This window comes from Narcine bancroftii, chromosome 4 (genome assembly GCF_036971445.1).
Source record: "Narcine bancroftii isolate sNarBan1 chromosome 4, sNarBan1.hap1, whole genome shotgun sequence".
Classification (NCBI taxonomy): domain Eukaryota; kingdom Metazoa; phylum Chordata; class Chondrichthyes; order Torpediniformes; family Narcinidae; genus Narcine; species Narcine bancroftii.
The window spans coordinates 249671877-249692626 of record NC_091472.1 but is presented as its reverse complement, the minus strand read 5'-3'; the positions used below and the strand labels follow the sequence as shown (position 1 = coordinate 249692626).

General features: G+C 41.6%; 1 protein-coding gene across 2 annotated transcripts in view; it reads left to right on the top strand.

Moving 5' to 3' along the window:
- Positions 1–16321: 16321 nt before the first annotated feature.
- The window catches only part of mfsd6b (major facilitator superfamily domain containing 6b), a 63910-nt gene continuing 59481 nt past the window's right edge, over positions 16322–20750 (top strand). Inside the window, exon 1 of one of the 2 annotated variants that reach the window (XM_069934665.1) lies at positions 16322–16558. In XM_069934665.1, the coding sequence (XP_069790766.1) occupies positions 16490–16558 (69 nt within the window). In that variant the 5' untranslated portion in view covers positions 16322–16489. The remainder of the gene's footprint in view (positions 16559–20750) is intronic. The other variant, XM_069934659.1, reaches the window with a different exon arrangement.

The following is a 20750-nucleotide window of genomic DNA, read 5'->3' as shown; positions in this document are numbered from 1 at the left end:
GCATCTGGGATGACCAATCAGCAGCCGGCCTTGCTCAAGCCACGCCCCAGTGGTGACATAGTCGGCTGCCTATAAAAGGCAGAGCTGCAGCCCAATAAAGTCAGAGTCGATGACACTCCCTTGGTGTGTGAGTCTTCTTTCCACCTCGAGCTATAACCGTAGCAACCCTGCTACAATTCATTCATAAGATGTGGTTGGTCCTTCATTGTATTAGAACCAAGGAGGCAGTTAAGACTCAACCATATGGATACGTTTGGAGATAAATATAAGCCTGGTTGGGTAAAGATTTCAAATTTCCTTCCTGAATAGGTTTCAACAACAATCTACTTGATTAGATTCATTATTTACTTGAACTTAACTTCCTCAGCTGCCATAATGGAATTAATGATTCAAATCAACAGTCCAAATCTTTGGACACTAGCCCAGTAAACATAAGCACCATGCTATCAAACACCTCCAGAAAGTGAATGTGATCTGCGGAAACTTTGAGGGATATCACAGCGTGGGAGAGAGTGGCACAAGCACACTGAAACCTGGTAGCCAAGGAAGGCATCTCAAGGGATCGACCCCAAGGGATCGCAGATGCAGTTCTACTCGAAATTCCGTGACCTCACACAAGTAATTAAAGTCAGCAAATCTGATCTAAAATGTCACAATATAAGCATCTTCATCATTATCCTTGAAATCGATTCAATTCTTCGCTCTCTAGAGACTCGCCAACAAATTCGATCAGTTGCTTTGCTCTGACACATCGCTGAAGTTTTTTCCACTCACACCTGCAGCTATTTCCAGCCATACCACCTTGACTGTTTGATGCTCACTGCACACTTTCACTCCCTTGTGTGACAATTTGTGAAAAATCTAATTGCCTTGCTCTTAGCTTTGATGAACTCAAATTCAGAATCAAAATTCACTGCCATGAACATGTCATGAAATTTGTTGTGCTGTGGCAGCCTCAAAGTGCGAACCTTTATATAAACCCACCTTAGAAAAAGTCAAGGTAAGGCAGACCATTCAGTAATATGATAGCAAAAGAAAAGAAGCTGACCTTGTGCTGTATTTTTCCTGACGTAGCAGAGTGAAGAGGGCCTGGCCTGGGTGGTGGGAGTCTTTGAGGATAGAGGCTGCTTTCTTAAGACACTGCCTCTTGCAGATGCCCCCCATGGAGTGAAGACTGGCACCCTTGAAGTTCACAGACTATACCGTTTAAAGTGATGGCTGGGATTTCTCCCCACTTCCTCCTCATCCAACATCATCTCGCACTGATCTCTGTTTGCCACTGATTGTTAGCCAGGTTGACTCGAGGCGAAGTTATGCAACCTGCTAAGAGAATCACATGTCTTGGTGTCTGCTGTGTGAGGTGCCCCAGGTCCCATCTTGTGCAGTCCAACCAATGGAAATTATTCAACAAGCCAATTCTACCATATTTCATCTGGTAGCCATGCTTCATAAATGAATTGGGTGGCACACTGGGTGATGGGTCGAGTCCTTAGTGGTTGGTCCTTGCTGAACAGCTGCTGTCCTTTGGTTTGCCATTATGCCTCAAATGTAGATGACAGAGCAGACTGGTGGAATGCCACTGAATGAAAGCACTCTGACCTCTGTCAGTATACAGGACACCAATCTGCATGCCAATGGTCAATTACCAGCTGGATGTTGAAGGAGTGGCATCAAGGACAAAGGAACTAACAATATTATGAATGATACAGTATAATTGGTTACACAGGTTATATATCACACCCCAAAAGTTAAAAAAATGGGATCCAACATTATCAGATAGATGTTTTCGCTGTCAGAAGGAAATGGGAACAACAGTGCATGCAATTTGGGCATGTGAGAAAGTGAAAAAGTTTTGGGAAGATCTAAATCAGGTATTAAATAAAATCACAAAAAAAAATACCAAAAAATCCAGAGATCTTTCTTCTAAGTAATATAAGAAGTAAAGAATTAGGCCTCAAACTGGATGAAGCGCAAAAAAGATTTATTATGATAGCCTTAGCAGTAGCAATGTATAATGTCAACTTGGAAATAAGAAGAGAGCCTGAGAATACAGTAATGGTACATTGAAATGAATAAATGTATTCCATTGGAAAAAAATAACATATAATTTAAAAAATAAAGTCACATTATTTGAGCAAATTTGGGAGCCGTACATGGAACATAACAGAGAGGGCTTGCCTCGGACCTCCACCCCCTAAAATGATAAGAAGACAAAATGACTTGATCCAGTGTGTAAAAGTAGATGACACATTTTTCTTGTTTATTTTCATTGTGTGATGACATTGTTTAATGGTTTTATTGTATTGTATTTGTTGAATGTTTATTGGTTTTGGAGGGGGGGCAGAAAGGAGGGAGGGAAGGGAGGGGGAAAAAGGGGAGAAAATGCCACTGCGTATATTTAAGAGGGAAATGTTTCTATGTATTTTGGTTGATATGCTTCACAGTGTGAAAAATTTTTAAAAATTAAAAATTTTTAAAAATGACAAAGGAATTAGCAGGAGAGTGGAACAAGTATGATTTCAATGCATATGTACCTTGTCTTTGACAATAAGGGGGCAGAAGGTCTATTCTCCCCTTCCTTTTTGACAAAGATACATGCTGGATGAAAAATACTACATTATAATTACATGCTTAATGTTATAATTTACCCATATTTTGTATTTTGGTCATTTATAACATAGTCATAATCATTATTATATTTGGATTTATAATACATTAAAACTTTGTAAATATATGAAGACAAAAGCAAATTATTCACTGTATATCTTTGGTAAAGACTCATGAATAAATACTTATAAATTAGACTTATTTTACACATGTTACATCAATATTGATAATATCGCCAATTTAATCAATCTATTTTGCATGTGTATGTATGCATTTGAATATCTCATAAAACTGCAGCAAACAATTGACAAGATTTCCTTCTCATGCAGTCTGTAAGAATGTTTTGTAACCACACCTCCTGCTTCCTTCCCCAACATACATCAAAACAAACACAGTAATTGTCGGTAAAGATTATGAATATGAAACTGGGGTTAACAGCACGCAGATGCTATATGGGATCATTCTGCTACCATCAGAAAATCTGCGCATGCTGGCCCCTGGTCCTCTCATTGTTTTTTTGAGAATTATCCAACCACACACAAATTCTACATCTGTTGCACTCTCGACTCAAAACATTGACCTCACTCTCATTTTTTTAAAAAAGGTTGTGACATCTTTGAATGGCATCTACTTCAAGTTCCGAAGAAGGCCAAATTCGGCATGCAGAGAAATCAATGGCACCCTGCACTATGGGGAAGTATCCAATAGTAGCAAATCTATGTCCTCACCACATGCTGATCCTTGAAAGGAGAGAATGAAATATCCTTATCTTTTGTTGAAAAAAGAGTAGCCTCCCTTTAAGTAGCAGTTGGCAGCAAACTGTGAGATGAGTGCTCGTAAAGCTCAATTCCACCCCTTAAATGACACTTGATAGTTACTGCCGATAAATCAATGATTCTGCATCTGCCACATACATCACTCCCTGTAGTCTTTTGCAACTTATAACAACTTTCAGAAATGCCAAACACTTGGCAATCAAATTGACTGAAGAAATCAAGCATCAAATAAAAGGCATGTCATTGGTAAGTACTTTAAATAGCTCTGGTGGGTGGTCCTATGTGTTTGTTAATGCATGTTCAACATGTGTAAGTCTGGATACTAGCTGGGACATGGAGCTTCTCAGTAACATTGTTAGCAATAGCATGGGCAGCAACATAGATTGACTAGGATAAATATCATTATGATCTGCCACTGCAAACTTCTGACAATTAATTGCCCCCTTTAATGCTTTCACCAAATGGGATTCACTGCAATTTGCTTTCACAACGTAGATTATTTTGGATCCTTTATAGCATTTGCAAGCTGTTAACCCCAGTTTCCTATTCATAATCTTTACTGACAATGACTGTGGTTGTTCTGATGCATTTTGGGGAAGGAAGCAAGAGGTGCAGTTGCAAAGTACGCTTACATCCTGCATGAGAAGGAAATCTTGGCCATTGCTTGCTACAGTTTACAAGCAATATTCAAATGAACTATTTGCTAAATGCATACATAAACATGCAAAATAGATTATGATTAATTGGTGATATTATCAATATTGATGTAACATATGTGTAAAATATCTCTAATCTATAAAAAAGCATTTACTCTGAGTCTTTATCAAAGGTATACAGTCAATTATGTATGTAATTTGAGATTGCTATGTGCAGTTAGGTTTGTGGCCTGTTTCCTTTAATCATGGCGTTATCAATACAAGTGATGGTATTGTAATTTTTCTCATGAATTAATTATTCTATATGTTATTCTATAGCTATTTTGTTCATTCTATTGATATCATACTTATCTACTCCAGTGTCTGCTCTCCATTTCACCAATTTGAGCCATCCTAGTTCATGATAGTAATGTGCAGGTTTGCTCTTACAGGTTTTCCCCTACTTACAATGGGCCGACTGAACGACTTTTCGAAGATACGATGGTACAATAATCTGTCTGTTGTTATTTACTTTCATGCAATATATTAAAAGTAAGGTCATTCACAAGCATCGTTGATTTTTCCAATAAACATCGATAATTCCTCTAAGGTTAATTCTTTGTTACTTCCTTGGTCAATTACTTTTTTTACTTCAGTCGGAAAGCTTGCAAGGACTGATATAGTACTGTCGGGAGAGAGCGAGGCAGTAGAATCAGTGTTGGCAGTGATAAAGAGCTGAAGGGAGGGGGCAGTGGGATCCGTGTGGGGACTGATACAGGGGTGTCGGCAGCGGGATCAGTGTGGGATCTAATACAGCATTGTCGGCAGAGAGCAGGGCAGCGGGATCAGTGTGGGGACTGATATAACACTGTCAGTTTTATACAAGGTATACCTGTAATTTTTTTTTATCTTAAGATTTTTTTTCAACTTTGCTGGAACGTTACCACATCGTATGTTGAGGTGCACCTGTACAATCATATCAGGAACTAAATGACTGGTTGCTTTTACCTTAGGGCATTGATATCACCTGGCAATATGGTAAATGAGTAAGTAAATCAGTACAAACCAGAATGATGCACTGGGAACAAAGTAGCCAAAATATTCAGCACAAATGGATAAAATTGGCTGTTTACCAATAGACTTGGCAAAGATCCATGAAAAGTACCACAGGCCTGGACTTCCAAAATAATATTTTGAAAACATGTTAAGTTCTTTGGAATTGAAACTAATAAAACTGATTATGTCATATATAATAGTTTGAATTGTATGTTACATCTTCATAACAAAGGCCTCTGCCATCTCCAATTACATGACGCTATTTTGTTGGATATATGCAAATTGATTTAAGGATGGGGTTTCTTGGGGTTGTGCATAAATAAGCTTTACTGTGTAAAAGCAACATTTTATAAGACAAAAAAACAGAAGAAAAATGTGATACTTCAAAAAAAATTATGCTAAATGGCATTGTGAAAAATGAGAACTGGAGACAAGTTAATATGATATCCAAATACTGGAATGTGTATTGAAAGAGACAGGTCTGCATTGTAAATTGGGGTCTGACCACTTAACTCTGTCCTATTTTCAAATCCAACCAATGTCCTCAACAAAATTAAATTTCAAGGACCTTGTAAACAGGCACCATTGGCTTAAGACTATCCCTAATTGCCAGCTCTGAGGGCAAAAATGCACACTACTCCTCCGATGGTGGGCCATCCCAAGAGAAGAGAATTAAAAAAAATAAATTAGATGTACAGCACATTGACAGTCCATTTTGGCCCACAAGTCTGTGCTGTCCAATTTATACCCAATTAACCTACACCCCTGGATGCTTTTGAATGGTGGGAGGAAACTGGAGACCCTGGGGAAAACCCACGCAGACATGGGGAGAACTTATAAACTCCTTATAGACAGGGGCGGGATTTGAACCCCTGTCCTGATCGCAGGTGCTGTAAGTGCGTTGCGCCAACCACTACGCCAGCCGTGCTATCCAATACAGCAATGCTCAACTGTTAATTGTTAATTTCAATTGTTAATGAAATGATCTATTCCTGAGCAGGAACATTCCCCACATTAATGAACACAAAAAATATCTCACAGCAAACGGTAATAGAATCTTGTAGAAAAACACGAAGGTATGATTTTCACATTATAACATATTCCAAAAACATGGGTTTTCTTTTAGCGATACAATCTGTGGGACCTATTTTCCATTTATTTTCTATTTTCTATTTTTAGGACAAAACTGTATAGCCAAACAAGTTATTCTGATGTACATGCTAACCTAACATTATTTATTATTTATGCTAGGTGATGCCAGTGTTTTTAATTTGTGTGTTGGAAACATTAGAAGGCTGAGTCTTTCCATGCAAAATACTTGATGGTGAGATTTGCATGATAAAAGCAAGCTTTCATTCATTCCAGGCTTATTCCTGCTCAATAGAACGTGTCAAAATACTTTCTCTGTTCAGTTAAAGTCCTGTCACTGACTGACATGCTAATGTATATTTTTGAATATGCTATCAGAGAACGAGGTTGTGGTCAGTTTTACATATTGTAGTGCGTGTGTGTGTGTGTGTGTGTGTGTGTGTGTGTGTGTGTGTGTGTGTGTGTGTGTGTGTGTGAGAGAGAGAGAGACTATTTTACATTACAGTAAAACCATAACACCACTAACACTTGAGATATAGTAACTTTATATTCTATGGCAATTGCCTATTATGGAGTGTTAAGTAAAAATTCTGTTATGCGACATTAATTGCGATCTTACCATTCTAAAATAATTCAGATACTTATTCCAGAATGTTATATGAATGGATTTTTATGTTTATGGTTTTAATAGCTTTATTCAGTTCTATCTGTAGTCTGTGGTTGCTCATTTTAGAAGAGTGTTCATAATTCCCATGATCTAATCATTGAATGCAATGAATGGGCAGAGCAGCAGGGTATCTTGTGATAAAAATTGGATAGCTATCTTTTGCAAATGTTTTCCCAACGTTTCATAAGGCAGGCTGAAAATAAACTCATTGGTGAAACAAGGTCAGATAAAGTTATTTTCATTTATTTTGCAGAAAAATTAACATACAAATTAGTATTTAGAAACAAAACTTATTTTAATCCACTTAACCAATAACATGGAAAAGATTCACATTCCTTCCGTAAACAGCCTCACTCACTTTCCTCAGCTAATTCTAGAAAATCTCAGATTGGATGAAAAAACTTCTTCTCAATTATGCCAAGATTCTGATCCACTCAACAGGTTCGCTGCATGTCCATGAGATTTACTTTCTCTCTACTTTCTCAGAAAAAATGAAAAGGGTAAGTTCTCTGAAAAAGCAAAAATAATTTGTGATACAGTATTTCCAAAATAAAAACAGGAGACATTGGATATATTCAGTTGATGAGGTAAACATTTCAGGTTGACGATCTTTCATCAGGACTAAGAAAATATGAAAAGTAGGCATGTTCACATTGCAAAGTAAGGGGAGGTGCAGAGTCAACCAAGGGTGTATCTGTAATAGGGTGGAGTGTTACGAGCCCAGAGGACCCATAAACCCAGCAGCAATAGATATTCACCAAGACAAATGGTTACTTAAACAAAAATTGCTTTTAATTATCTTTAAACATGAAAATACTATGAACTTATTTAACCTAACTCAATCCCCTTCTAATTCTAGTGCACATGTGTGTAATGTGTGTGTAAGTTCAGAAAAGTTCTTTGGTTCACAGTCCAATCTCACTTCTCATTCCTCCAAGTTCACTGGTTGCAGGCAGTTCTTATACTGTGCACAGAATTTAATATTTACGAAGTTCACCAGGCTTTGGTGCTTGAAAGGTAAATGGTTACCACTCAGGAAGGTTCTTGTCAGTTTAGAGAGAGAATTCCAGGACATCCACAACTGATGTACTTCCATCAGTCACCTCAGTGTCTTACTGAAGAAACTTGCCCCTTCAGGGTTCTCCAGATGATAACCTCTTTCTTTTAGGTCACCACAGAGTTCCTTTTTGTTTCACTTATTCCAAGTGAGACATTAAACAGCCAATCCTCTGCTCTTGCATGAACCACAAGAGCTTTGACCAGACCATCTTCCAAATGGGCTTCTTGTCAGCTTATCCTGTTCCAATTCCAGCTGCTCTTGCTGGTTGTAACACTGTACAAGTGATCTGTGTGTGTGTGTGTGTGTGTGTGTGTGTGTGTGTGTGTGTGTGTGTGTGTGTCTCTCTCTCTCTCTCTCAGAAAGAAAGCCTGTTTGACTCTCTCTGCTTACAAAACCACATGACCCTCTTACAACAGCAAGCTCTCCTTCCAGACAGCACCAGCTCCAGCATTCTCTTTCATCTGTTGCCTTTGGTAAACAACAATCCATTTGTGAAGCCAATTGTATAATTTTCAAAGCTCTTGCAAAAGGCATGGCCCCGATACGTCTCGCATTAGGCAGAGCTCCAGTATTTCAAATAAGATCTGTTTTAAAGTGTTTGTATGTGACCTACTCTAACAAACCTTTCCCAATTTATCTCCCAAAAACATGTCTATATACTCTCTCACAGGAGACCAAGAGAAAATGAATGACACAAGGTTGGTGTTGTTTGAGAGAGGATGGTGTAGGAATGCTAATAGCAGATAATGTCTCTGGAGAAGATGAAATTAGAGGAGAAAGAAACCAAAAAAATGCTAGAACTGTGTGATATATAATTGTATGAAGTAAAGGAGAAAACTAGGAAACCTCATTAGTTTGGACACCATCTGAGAAAACAAAATGTGTATTGGCCTGATACTGTGAAGCAAAACACTGCAGATTCTGAATAACTGACACAAAAATAGAGAATACCAGCAACACTCAAAAGGCCAAGGAGAAACAGAGTAATGTAACACACCAAGACCCACCATCAAAGATTAACACCACCAAACACCAATCCTACCCTCAACCCCACAAATGCTGCATTAGTATTTTATCTTATACCTGTCTATTAATGGTCTATATCTTTTTCCAGGAATATAGCAACACCCTTATTTAAAATGCCTTATTTATTACAGGAAGAGAACCTGTTTTTTTTTAATTTGCTCCTTCAATTTTCCCAATTGGTAACGACACACAAAATATGTGCAGCAACATGAGGAAACTGCTATTATAAGGAAGAAAGATTATCAATTTTCTGGCAATTTTTACTGCCTCAAATCATCCCAGATGATTACAGTTTATTAAGTACTTTGGAAGTGTAATCACCTGGCAGAACATATGGCAGTCAATTTGTACAACATGCAACAACATGATAGTAACCAGATCACTGGCTTTGTGATGTTGATTGGAGGATAAATAGGTTTTGCCATTGCTCTAGATCTGTTATGTTTGCTTGAGAGTACAGGTGAGGCCTCGGTTTAATATGACATTTGAAAAATGCACCTTCAACAGTGCAATGCTCCCTTACTAAAGAAGAGTCAGAGGAATTGAAAACATAATTCTGTCACCTTGAAAAGGGAAGGCCTGAACTGAGTGAGTGAAATTCAGTGGTGAACAACTTACTGAAATCATTCTACTGTGGCGGCACACCACTAGGCAGGCAAACCGGCCCTGCTTGTAATCCACACGGTTGTGCAGCCGGTCAAAATGGTGCCGTCGGGGGTTTCCCCTTCTTCTCAGCAGAGGGCTCAGAAGCCTGCGCTGGGGGACCACGTGATGCCCAGGTGACGTCAGCGCCCCCTAATGCGGTTCTCAGCCAGGTCCGGACTGGGAGTACAAGTCCAGCCCAGCAGCCTGCAATAAATCAGTTCTGCTCACTGAGCTCAACCCGTCTGGTTGTGTGTTCTTTCAGAAGCAGTGTAGCTGCCGCAACAATTGGTGACCCCGACTGGTTCAAAAGTCTTTTGAATCATTTTGAAATCATGAGCGAACCTGGGATCAGTGCTATAGATGTCAAGCTGCCTGACTTCTGAGTTCAGGAGCTGGAGACCTGGTTCGGCCACGCAGAGGCTCAGTTTCACCTCCGCCACATTTCATCCGACATGACCAAATTCTACCATGTGGTCACCGCATGCCAAACGCATGCTGCACCTCGTTCAGCACCCACCCACCGAAGACAAATTCGAGACCACCACCGAATCCCTTGGACTATTCAGGTGCCAACGTGCCACTTGGATGCTGCACCTCGATGCCTTGGGGGACAGGTCCCCGATGGAGCTGATGGATGAGATGCTCGCGCTCACACTAACTGCCCACTCTTTGAGCGCATTTTCCTCGACCATCTGCCCGATGACATCTGGCCATTACTAGCCCAAGAGTGCTTTACTGACCCGTGGAAGGTCACTCAGAAGGCCCAAGAGCCATGGTTCAAGCGATTCCCGGAGGGCTCGGCAGTCCAGCAGGTCGCAAGGCACGGGCCTGACCACGCCAAGCCTGCCCCTAGTGCTGTGGTAGAGCATCCGGCCCCTGCAGGGGCCACCAAGAGCATAACCAGGGGCACAGCATCCACTCCAGGCCTCTGCTTCTACCACCAGCGCTGGGGAGCCAAGGCTCGGCAGTATCATCAGCCCTCCTCATTCCAGGGAAACGAGCAGGCCGGCCGCTATTAATGGCTGTGCCGGCTGGCCAACGACACAGCCTCCTCTACCTGCAGGACTCGGTCAGTGGCCGGCAGTTCCTTGTCGACACTGGGGCCCAGATCAGCGTCATCCTGGCCACGGCCATTGAGTCCAGGAACTGACCTCAAGGACCTCCCTTCTTTTCCATGGACATTGCCTGTTCTGTTGAGTGTTCACGGTATTGCCCGTGGTCATGATGAAATATCGGCATTTCTGTTGACAAATGAGCGAATATTGCTCGGAAACTGAAACTGATATTGAGGTTAATTCATCCACAGAAGCAGTCGATTGCTGCCAACATGACGTTGGTTTTCCCGATATGCAAAGCAATGACAACACTCCTGTGAGTATTCTACAATAATCTATTATTTCTGAAGATATGTATCAATAGAACTGCTTCACATTGTTTTTCATGGATATGAGTCCTTTTGTGTCATCAAACATATAAATATTTGCTTGGGATTAGAAATGAGAGCAAAAAGGCATGCAATTATTTTCTTTAATTCTACCAATCTGGATGTCATACTGAAAATTATCCCATTCTGTACTTGTTGTTTAAACATCTCTTTATCGAATGCAGTCTATAATTCAGAGGAATGGGAGATTTCTCTCTGGAACATTGTATGAATTTCTGATTGAGAAAAAGGCATCACAGTCTACCAGAATTATATATATCAGGGCATTCAACAAGCTTTCATCTGACATCATCCATTGCCACTGAAAGTACATAATTCCGAAGTGCTGACCATTCATATCGACCCCATGTGCTCCTCCAACAGATGGTTTTCGGATTCCAGGATTTGCAGGCTCCTGTGTGTCACCACGTGAATAGTGAACACTAGCGGAAAGAAAGAGAGATGTGGTAGTTGAGCCAGAGGATAGTTCTTCTGGAATTCCTCAGGCTCTTACACCAGCTCATCCATCTTCAGGTATTTCATCCATTATCTTCGATTGTAATGTCACAAATCAGGCTGCTTTCAAAATCCAGCAAGGTATGAGAAGAAGCAGGCAGGTCTCTGAATAAAAAGGTGAGAGATGGGGGATTTGGTGAGGAGAGGAGGTAGAAAGGGTGGAGGAGTACAGGCTAATAGATCCATGGTTGGATAGGGCAGAAAATAGCTGAGGAGGGAGGGGGTGATGGCAGCTCTCTTGGCTGAGAGGGAAGAGAAAGGATGGGGAGAGGAAAGGAGGGAGAGGGAATGTTAAAGTCAGGATCGCTGGAGGGTGTTAACAGAAACTGGAGGTGTCAATGTTAGTGCTGTCTGGTTGGAGAGACTGAATATGAAGTTCCTCTAAATTGCGGGTTGCTCCAGTTGCAAACGCAGCATGGTCTGAGTATAGGGCTGGGCTGAGTGGTGGGAGTAACATTTGCACCACGTAAATGCCAGGCTATGACGACATATAGCAGGAGAAATTCAGCTCTCACCCCACACCATGTAATGGCATAACGGTCATTGTATCTACATCATGGAGGTTTAACGTTGATTAGAAACTAAGGTGTCCTGGTTTTATGCACAAGGATCAGAAGCTGTGAATCATGCAGTGTGTAACTCACCACATAACTTGCCGCCACTCAAGAAGATCGACAACATACACGGCACATCAACCTGGTTAGTGGGCATTCAATCCTCAACCATTCACCAACTCCACCACTGATGCAAGGCAATAGAAGTTTGTATCCTCTGCAGCCACCATTTAGAATTACACCCTGGACAGGATCATTTAACCCATGAGTTTACACGAAGATGGAAGGACAAGGGCAGTAAAAGCATGGGGATAACAGCACGTGGACATTATACAATACACACACAATTTGATTTGAAATATATCACTGACTCTGCACAGTTCTGACAAAAAACATGGCGGTCTGCTCTCAGTGATCTTTGAGGCTGTAACAATTATTATGCTGTCATCAATTTGTGGAATGGGTGATTGCTGAACTCATTCTTCTGGAACAGCAGTCCTCAAATGGTCTCACCCAAAATGTCAACCATTCTTGCCCTCCCACTGGTAATGTTTGAACCCGTGTTCCGCCAGTGAACTCAGATTCCAGGATCTGCAGGGTGGAAAAGGCATCACTTTTGAAAAATGTGCTCGGGGGGTTGCTCCCCCTGCACCCTCCACCCCCACCCTAGCTACACCACTCGGAAAGCCTCAGACTGCAGGAAAAGATAGATCATCAAGTCTGTCTGGGAAAAAAATGACAAATGCAATTGAATTCAGTGAGTTATCACATTTGGGGAGCAATAAATGAGAGATATTGTGAGGAGGAACAGAGGATCCATGGAGTGATTTTCTGCAGAGCCTTAAAGGTAACAGGGCAGGTTGATAAGATTGAAAAAAAGACAATTAGGAAACATTCTTTTATCAGCCAAGGAATAAAATGATTCCCCTCTCCTTTCAAAGAAAACCAAAGGAGAGCCATTCTTGAAACATTTCAGAGTCCCTCACTCAGCATTCAGAAGCCCTAAATTTTAACACCTCAAAATGTACTTCACTGATTGTAGATTCATTAGGACATTTTGAGGTTTTAAAACATGATTTAGAAATGCAAGATTGTACCCCTTTTGAGCAGCTACTCAAAAAGGGGTACAAAGAGATTCGGTGGGTTTAAAAATCCCAGATGGTATGTTGCCTGCCTGGTGCCAGGGTGTGAGATATCTCAGACTGAGTTCATGGTATTCTTAGGAGGGAGAATGAGCAGCCAGATGTCATGGTTTATGCAGGGACCAAAGGCGTGGGTAGGAAGGGTGAGGAGGTCCAGCAAGGAGAGTTCAGGGAGTTAGGCACTAGGTTGAAGAGCAGGACCTCAAAAGTTCTAGTGAGGTTAAAAATAGGAGGATAATGCAGCTTAACACATAGTTAAAGACATGATGCAGGATGGAAGGCCTCAGGTTTCTGGATCACTGGGAACTTCCAGGGAAGTTGGGACCTGCATTTTTGGGACGGTCTGCTCCAAGTGTCCTTATTCTGAATTTGAACATTTCAAGTAACGAAATTCAAATGGTCTGTTGGCCTTTATTGCGAATTCATTTGAATGCCAATAAAAGATGACGCACTGGAATTATATCAGACACCACTGAAAGTGCATCTGGATTACTCAGTACAGATGCAGTCTTCTCACTCAAGAAACAATATAACAATGAAGGAACAGCAACAAAAGTTCACCAGATTGATTCCTGGGCGAGGAGATTTGTCCTATGAGCAGAGATTAAGTAGATGAGGCAAAGAGGATTGACTGTGTGGATGACAGCATGTCATTTCCCCATTTAGGATATCCAGAATCAGACAACAGTATCAAAATTAAGAGTCAGTCATTCATGCTTGAGATGAGATGAGATGAAAGATGCTGCAGGATAATGAATCTTCAAACTTCTCCCCAGAGAATTGTAGCGACTTGGTTGTTGAGTTCATTTAATGCAGAGGATGATAGATTTTAGAGGATGATAGATTTTAGATATTAAATGATTCATGAGATCATTCTGGAATGTGGTCTGAGGTAAAAATATTAGCCATGACCTCCATGAACAACAGAACGTGCATGAGTGACCCAGTATGGTATTTTCCTGCTTCTATTTTTTATGATGTTATTCTTTTAAGGTTACAGCACAGATAAATGAGCAGGGCTGGACATTTTCTCATTAAATCTTCTTGACAAATGGACTCAAAAATCCTCACAAATTGCACATGACCATTCATGAAATTTTGACCCTTTCATGTCAATGCTCCTTAGTGCTCGTTTTATGAAGTAAGATTGACATAACAGAGAGATGCGTGGAAACTTTATGGCATGGCGATCATTGTGGGGGGTCTTCTCTCTTCAGCGGGTGGCTCACTCCCAGAGCAGCTATGCATTTCTTAAATCACAGCTGGGCTTTCTCACTTTACTGAATACACTGGACAATGAAGATTTTGCTTCCTGAACACTTTTGGGTGTATGTTATGGATTTTGGGCTGCTGATCATGAAAATAATCTTAAAATGTTACTATCACTTACCGTTTTTTAGATATAACCTATTTTCTGATTTCCTCTCTTAGTCTGTCAACTAGTATATTTGCCAAGAAGCAAGCTGTTTTGGTCAGTCCAGCCATGCCAGAAATGCACTCAGTCCAGATACAATGCAAATGTTGTCTGAGGCCTGAACATATCTTCTTTGGCTTGGCTTCGTGGACAAAAATTTACGGAGGGGTAATGTCCATGTCAGCTGCAGGCTCGTTTGTGGCTGACAAGTCCGATGCGGGACAGGCAGACACGGTTGCAGCAGTTGCAAGGGAAAGTTGGTTGGTTGGGGTTGGGTGTTTCCTCCTTTGTCTTTTGTCAGTGAGGTGGGCTCTGCGGTCTTCTTCAAAGGAGGTCGCTGCCCGCCGAACTGTGAGGCGCCAAGATGCACGGTTTGAGGCGATATCAGCCCACTGGCAATGGTCAATGTGGCAGGCACCAAGAGATTTCTTTAGGCAGTCCTTGTACCTCTTCTTTGGTGCACCTCTGTCACGGTGGCCAGTGGAGAGCTCGCCATATAACACGATCTTGGGAAGGTGATGGTCCTCCATTCTGGAGACGTACCGAATCATGAGTCCTTTACCGGCATCACCTACGGCTCCTAGAATGCTTCCACCAACGTTGTCTCCGCTCCATCCTCAACATTCATTGGCGCGACTTCATCTCCAACATCAAAGTACTCGAGATGGCAGAGGCCGACAGCATCGAATCCACGCTGCTGAAGATCCAACTGGCCTGAACATGTACAGGCAGGATAAATGCAGACATGCTATTAAAGCAACTCACAAATACAGCTGCTGTATTTGATATAGATTGAATACATGTTCTTCAGAATTTATTGTCCTCAGGAAGATTGAAAACAGCATAAATGCCTCGTCAGTGTCACCACAGCCGAGATGTATTCTGTTACATTTATGGTGAGTGTACCCTTAGCCTCAAAGACGCAGCACGATCTTTCAGTTGTGAAATTGGTGACCAGGACCACCCCTGGGTTCCTCCCAGTTCTTGTGCAACATGCGCAGTCAACCGGTGAGCTTGGCTCAGATTTATCATGCACGTTAAATTCAATCAAAGTTACTTGACTGAGGCTCCAATTTCCTACGTGATACAGCAAATCTGAAATGATCTTTGCGTTCAGCTAGAAGTTCTCAATCACAATCCCCAATATTTTTTTTCAGTTAACAAACCTTTTGGAGGGGGAAAAAAATGTTGTCCAGTGTCACCTGCAACAAAATTAAATATTGAAAGAAAAGTTGCTTAGAGTTCGACAAGATGTTTTCCCCATTTAACAACGGGTTCAACGATTTAGAGACTGGCTCTCCTATTCCCATTATTTCGAGACCCATCTCCTGCCTTTGTTTTATTCCTCCACTACCAACATTATCGGGGTTTTTTGCAGGGCCGACCTTGTCAATTAATATCTTCCGCCTGTGTTCTTGCCCTTCGTTGTTAAAATTGCATTGCCCCTTTCTCTCTCTCTCCTCCAGCTGCTGCCTGACCCTTTGAGTACATCCATCCCTCTTTTTGTTTCTGTTTTGCTCCGGCCTCTGCCAGAAATGATTACTGCTCTGGCGGGAGCCCCCAGCTCTTTGGGGGAATCCCACGGGACCCCTCTGCTCCTGTCGCGCTGCAGGCGGCGGATTGCTGCCTTGTGCGCACAGGAGGGTTCCACCGCGCTGTGATGCATTGTTCAGCAGGGTGCCGGGTGTGTCCTGCCTCGCCGATCGCGCCTCCGAGGGGGCAGTGCTGCCTTGCTGCCGATGCAGCTCCGGGAGACGTTCGCTGAGACAGGTGGAAGGGCCCCATGTTTCAGGTCTGACGTCTCTGGCCTCAGGTCCAGTCGTCACGGAGCGGCTCCACTAGTGGAGGAGAGGACCCCCCCACCCCCACCCGGGGATGGATGCGCTCGGCTCTGCTACGTAAACTTGCCGAGAGGGAGGACTCGACTTCCTTGACCTCCCCGTTCGAGGTGAGACCTGTCAACCCCCCCTTGGGAGCTTATTCTGAGAATTCGAGCCAAGTCGACTGGCGGGATTGGGGGAGGGGGGGGGGCGACTCCCCCCGGGGACCGGTGGCTGGGTGGCGTTGGGAAGTATCCCAACGGGAAGCAAATCCCGCTCAGTCGTCAACGCTGCGAGTTGGTGAAACATGATCCGTGAATAAGCGAGAAGCCGCCACTTTAACCCCCCCCCCCTTTGAAAAGTGTGTAAATGTATTTAAAATACTTTCACCACTTGCTTTCGGGCGTAAGGTTACCTGAAGTTGACTTGTTGGAGACCCCTTTATATGTCCTGTCCCGGTCTGCTCTGTTAGCCCAGTTTCTCAAAAGCCCCTTTCCCACCAAATCATTCGGCTCTTTCCTTGTGGGGATGTAATATTTTCCGGGTCCCCCCCCCCCCCCCCCCCAAGTCCTAATTTTTGGATATCTACCTTGAAATTCAGAGTTTGATTCCCAACTGGAAACTCAGGTCCATTTGGAAAGAGTGGTTATTTTCTTCCCTTTGTGTAGCCGGGTGGCGAAGGCAGCTTTGTCATTAACAAACAAACACGCCCAGAAGGTCAACCTCGGCAATGTAACAGCAGGTGAATGGGAAGGTAAAGCCAGCCAGCGGCGTTTGCAATGCTTCGGGGAAGTAACAGCAAGGGCTGGTGACTCACTCACCTCCATTTGGCAGGCTGGAAGGCTCAAAGTACCCAGATTCTTTAACATGAATTTTTAAAATAAGAACATGTAGTAAGAATGAGAAGTAGGAATGAGTCGTGGCTGCCAAACTATGCCATATATCTTTTCAATGAACTCCATGTCTAAGCCTCCACAAAGTGGGAAAGTGTCTTCATCCCCATCTTAAATTTCCAGCCATTGGGATCCCTGATTTCATGCATCCAGCCATCCTCTTTCATTTCTCTAGAAAACCTTGGTTGTTCATTTTCTCCTCTTGTATCGTGTGATGAAGTAGTCTTACTTTAGCAGATATATTTTTCCTCTCTATTTCTTCCTCCTTCCACTCCCTCCTTTATTTGGATAATTAGCAAGTTTTCAGATTTTGGGATTTTAGACTTTGCCTAATCAAAGTTACTTGACTGAGGCTCCAAATAAGCCAATCTGAAAAAAACTTTTAGACTTTGCCTAATCATTGGTAAAGATTGGAAACAACTGTTGCTGGGGCCCAGACCTCCTGTGGCTACAGCCTACTAACTTTAGAAATAGCTGTTTCTTGTCTGAAGCTTAAAGAATGTTTTTGTGCAAAATATTAGTTTTAAAAAAAAATCATCTTACTTGTCATCTTATAGATGATAACATGGAAAGGTTAATGCATGTGTTCTTGGAAAATGTCATTAACAAAGCTGCATATTGCTGAACTGGGAAATTGGTAGTAAACCAACATTGTTGGCTAGTTCAGGGACTTAAATCCAGCTGCATGAAGGGAGCAGCAATAAACATCAAGACTGTTGTGTGAATTGGAGAGGGCTGTGTCCATGTGAGTCTCCTGGTCTTGATTTTGCAGTGGTGGAGGTGCACTGGGCTGGGCCAGGCCCACAATGGCAAGTCAAAGCTTTTTTTTTAAATAAAGGAATTTTGATAGTTATAATATAATAGATATAATTTATATATATATAGATATATGTAATATAATATATATATAGATATATTATATCTATATGTAATATAATATATATAGATATATTATATCTATATGTAATATAATATATAGATATATTATATCTATATGTAATATAATATATATAGATATATTATATCTATATGTAATATATATATAAAACATGCAAACCACCTCACCCACACTGCATGTTGAAACCAATTGCTGCCAATGGCCTCTCATTGCATTTTCTGATTGGTGAATGTAAAAGATCAGAACTAACATCCAATTGAATTCTCGGTCTGCTTGATACCCTACATCATATTGACAATTTCTTCACATGCAGTGGAATTTCCTATCAATTTTCCCATTGCAATATTTAAGTGGGGCTTTTGTGATGTAAAGTCAACACAATTTCTTAGCACCTCAATCATAGATCTATTTACATTAAATAGATGCTGATAAAGTCTGGAAAATCTTCTCTGTAGTTTGTGGAACCTTTGAACTTTAATTGCCTTATTTAGTTACTCTCTTGATGAGGTTATAATCACCGACCTTAACCCAAAAGAGAATCATTGCTTTTCCTCATTAATAGCCAGATGAGCAATTTTGATGAAATGGAAGGGTAACTCTGCACCTACACATTCAATGGTTACATGGTTTTGTCTTTTTTTAAGTTTAGAAAAAAAAATTAGATACAACATTTAAAAAGATAGAAGGTTTGAATTTTATAAAATGTGGAGCCCATTCATGGATTACTATCACAACTGTGGAAATTTGCCAGGATTTCCAATATCATACCAAATCTCCCCAAACTCTTGAGGAAATTGGGGCTATTTGTGTGTTGTGTCCAGGAAAGATCCTCTGAGATAGTGACGACCACAAACTAAATTTGCTCACCCTCTTCACACCTCTGATCACTGGATCATAAACCTCTGGCTGTTCCTTCCTGAAGTCAACAATCAGCTCCGTGGTTTTGGTGACATTGAGTGTGAGATTGTTGTTGCATCATTCACCCAAGTTTTCAAGCTTCTCCACGGAGCCACCTGAACCTTCACCATCTGAATTCTCCCTCCATTGATAAAATAGCCTGTCTTTGTTCCTTCTACCAAAATACAGTAAAACCCCTGGTATCCAGAATTCAAGCAACCAGCAACCTCAAGCAGCAGGCAAATAAAAAACATTGAGGAAAATAACTTAAAAAAAATTAAATAAGAATAAGATAATAGGTGAAAAATACATGTTTAAAATTGTAAAATTAAAATTTTCTCTGAAATAATACATGAACCTTTGCTGAAGACGGGATCAAATATTTAGCCAGTAGTGTGCCTTGGTCATGCTCTGCTCATAGCAGCTCTTTGAATAAAGTTGTGTGAAACAACAATAGTGTTGCCCAGGATAAAGAGCTGGTTGATGATGTGACTCTCTTAATGTGTCTCCTTATCCCTGCTTAGTATGAGTCTCCCTGGCTTTACCTGTAAACTTTGGAAGGGGGGGGGGGTGGAATGTTAATTATCTATAATGTTATTGTTCATCTTTTGGGCCGTTCCATGTAGGAACAAGAACCTGCTGATGCAGCGACAGTATAGTATTTTTGTCTTTTAAACTGTTTATTCTTCATGCTGGTGTATTAGTTAGGCAATATAAGACACCCAACCCCAACCAACCAATTTTCCCCTGCAACCGCTGCAACCGTGTCTGCCTGTCCCGCATCGGACTTGTCAGCCACAAACGAGCCTGCAGCTGACGTGGACTTTTTACCCCCTCCATAAATCTTCGTCCGCGAAGCCAAGCCAAAGAAGATAAGAGTAAGTCTCAAGCAACCAGAAAATACACTTGTCCGGCATTTACCAATCCCCATAGGTGCCAGATACCAGGGATTTTACTGTACATGACTGTATGCACACTTCCCAATGCTCTATTCCATCTGTATCTTCTTTGCCCATTCTCCAAACTGTCCCAAGTCCCCCAGCAGACTGTTTGCTTCCTCAACACTATTTGATGCACATATTCTAATCTTTTGTTTTCCTCCTCCACTTTTGTCTACTTGTTTGCCAATGAGATTTTCTTTTCAGTATTTCATCCTTTTTTCTCTCTTGGAATGTGTCTACAAATCTTTATCAGTGGGCATGGCCTGGGTGGTGGGGGGTCTTTGAGGATAGAAGCTGCTTTTTTAAGCACCGCCTCATGTAGATGTCCTTGATGGAGTGAAGACTGGTGCCTGTGATGTTGCAGACTGAGTTAACAACTCTTTGGAGTTTATTCTTGTCCTGAGTGTAAGCACCTCCATACCAGGTAGTGATGCATCCAGCCTGAATGTTCTCCACAGTACACTGTTGAAGTTTTCAAGAGTTTTTGGTGACGTACCGAATCTCCTCAGACACCTCACAAAATACAGCTACCTTTGTGATTGCATCAATGTAGAGGCTCCAGGACAGATCCTCAGAGATGTTGACACCCAGGAATTTGAAGTTCTTGACCCCCCTCCACTGCTGAGCCCTCGATGAGGACTGGTCATGTTCCCTTAACTTTCTTCTGAAGCCCACAATCATCTCCTTGGTT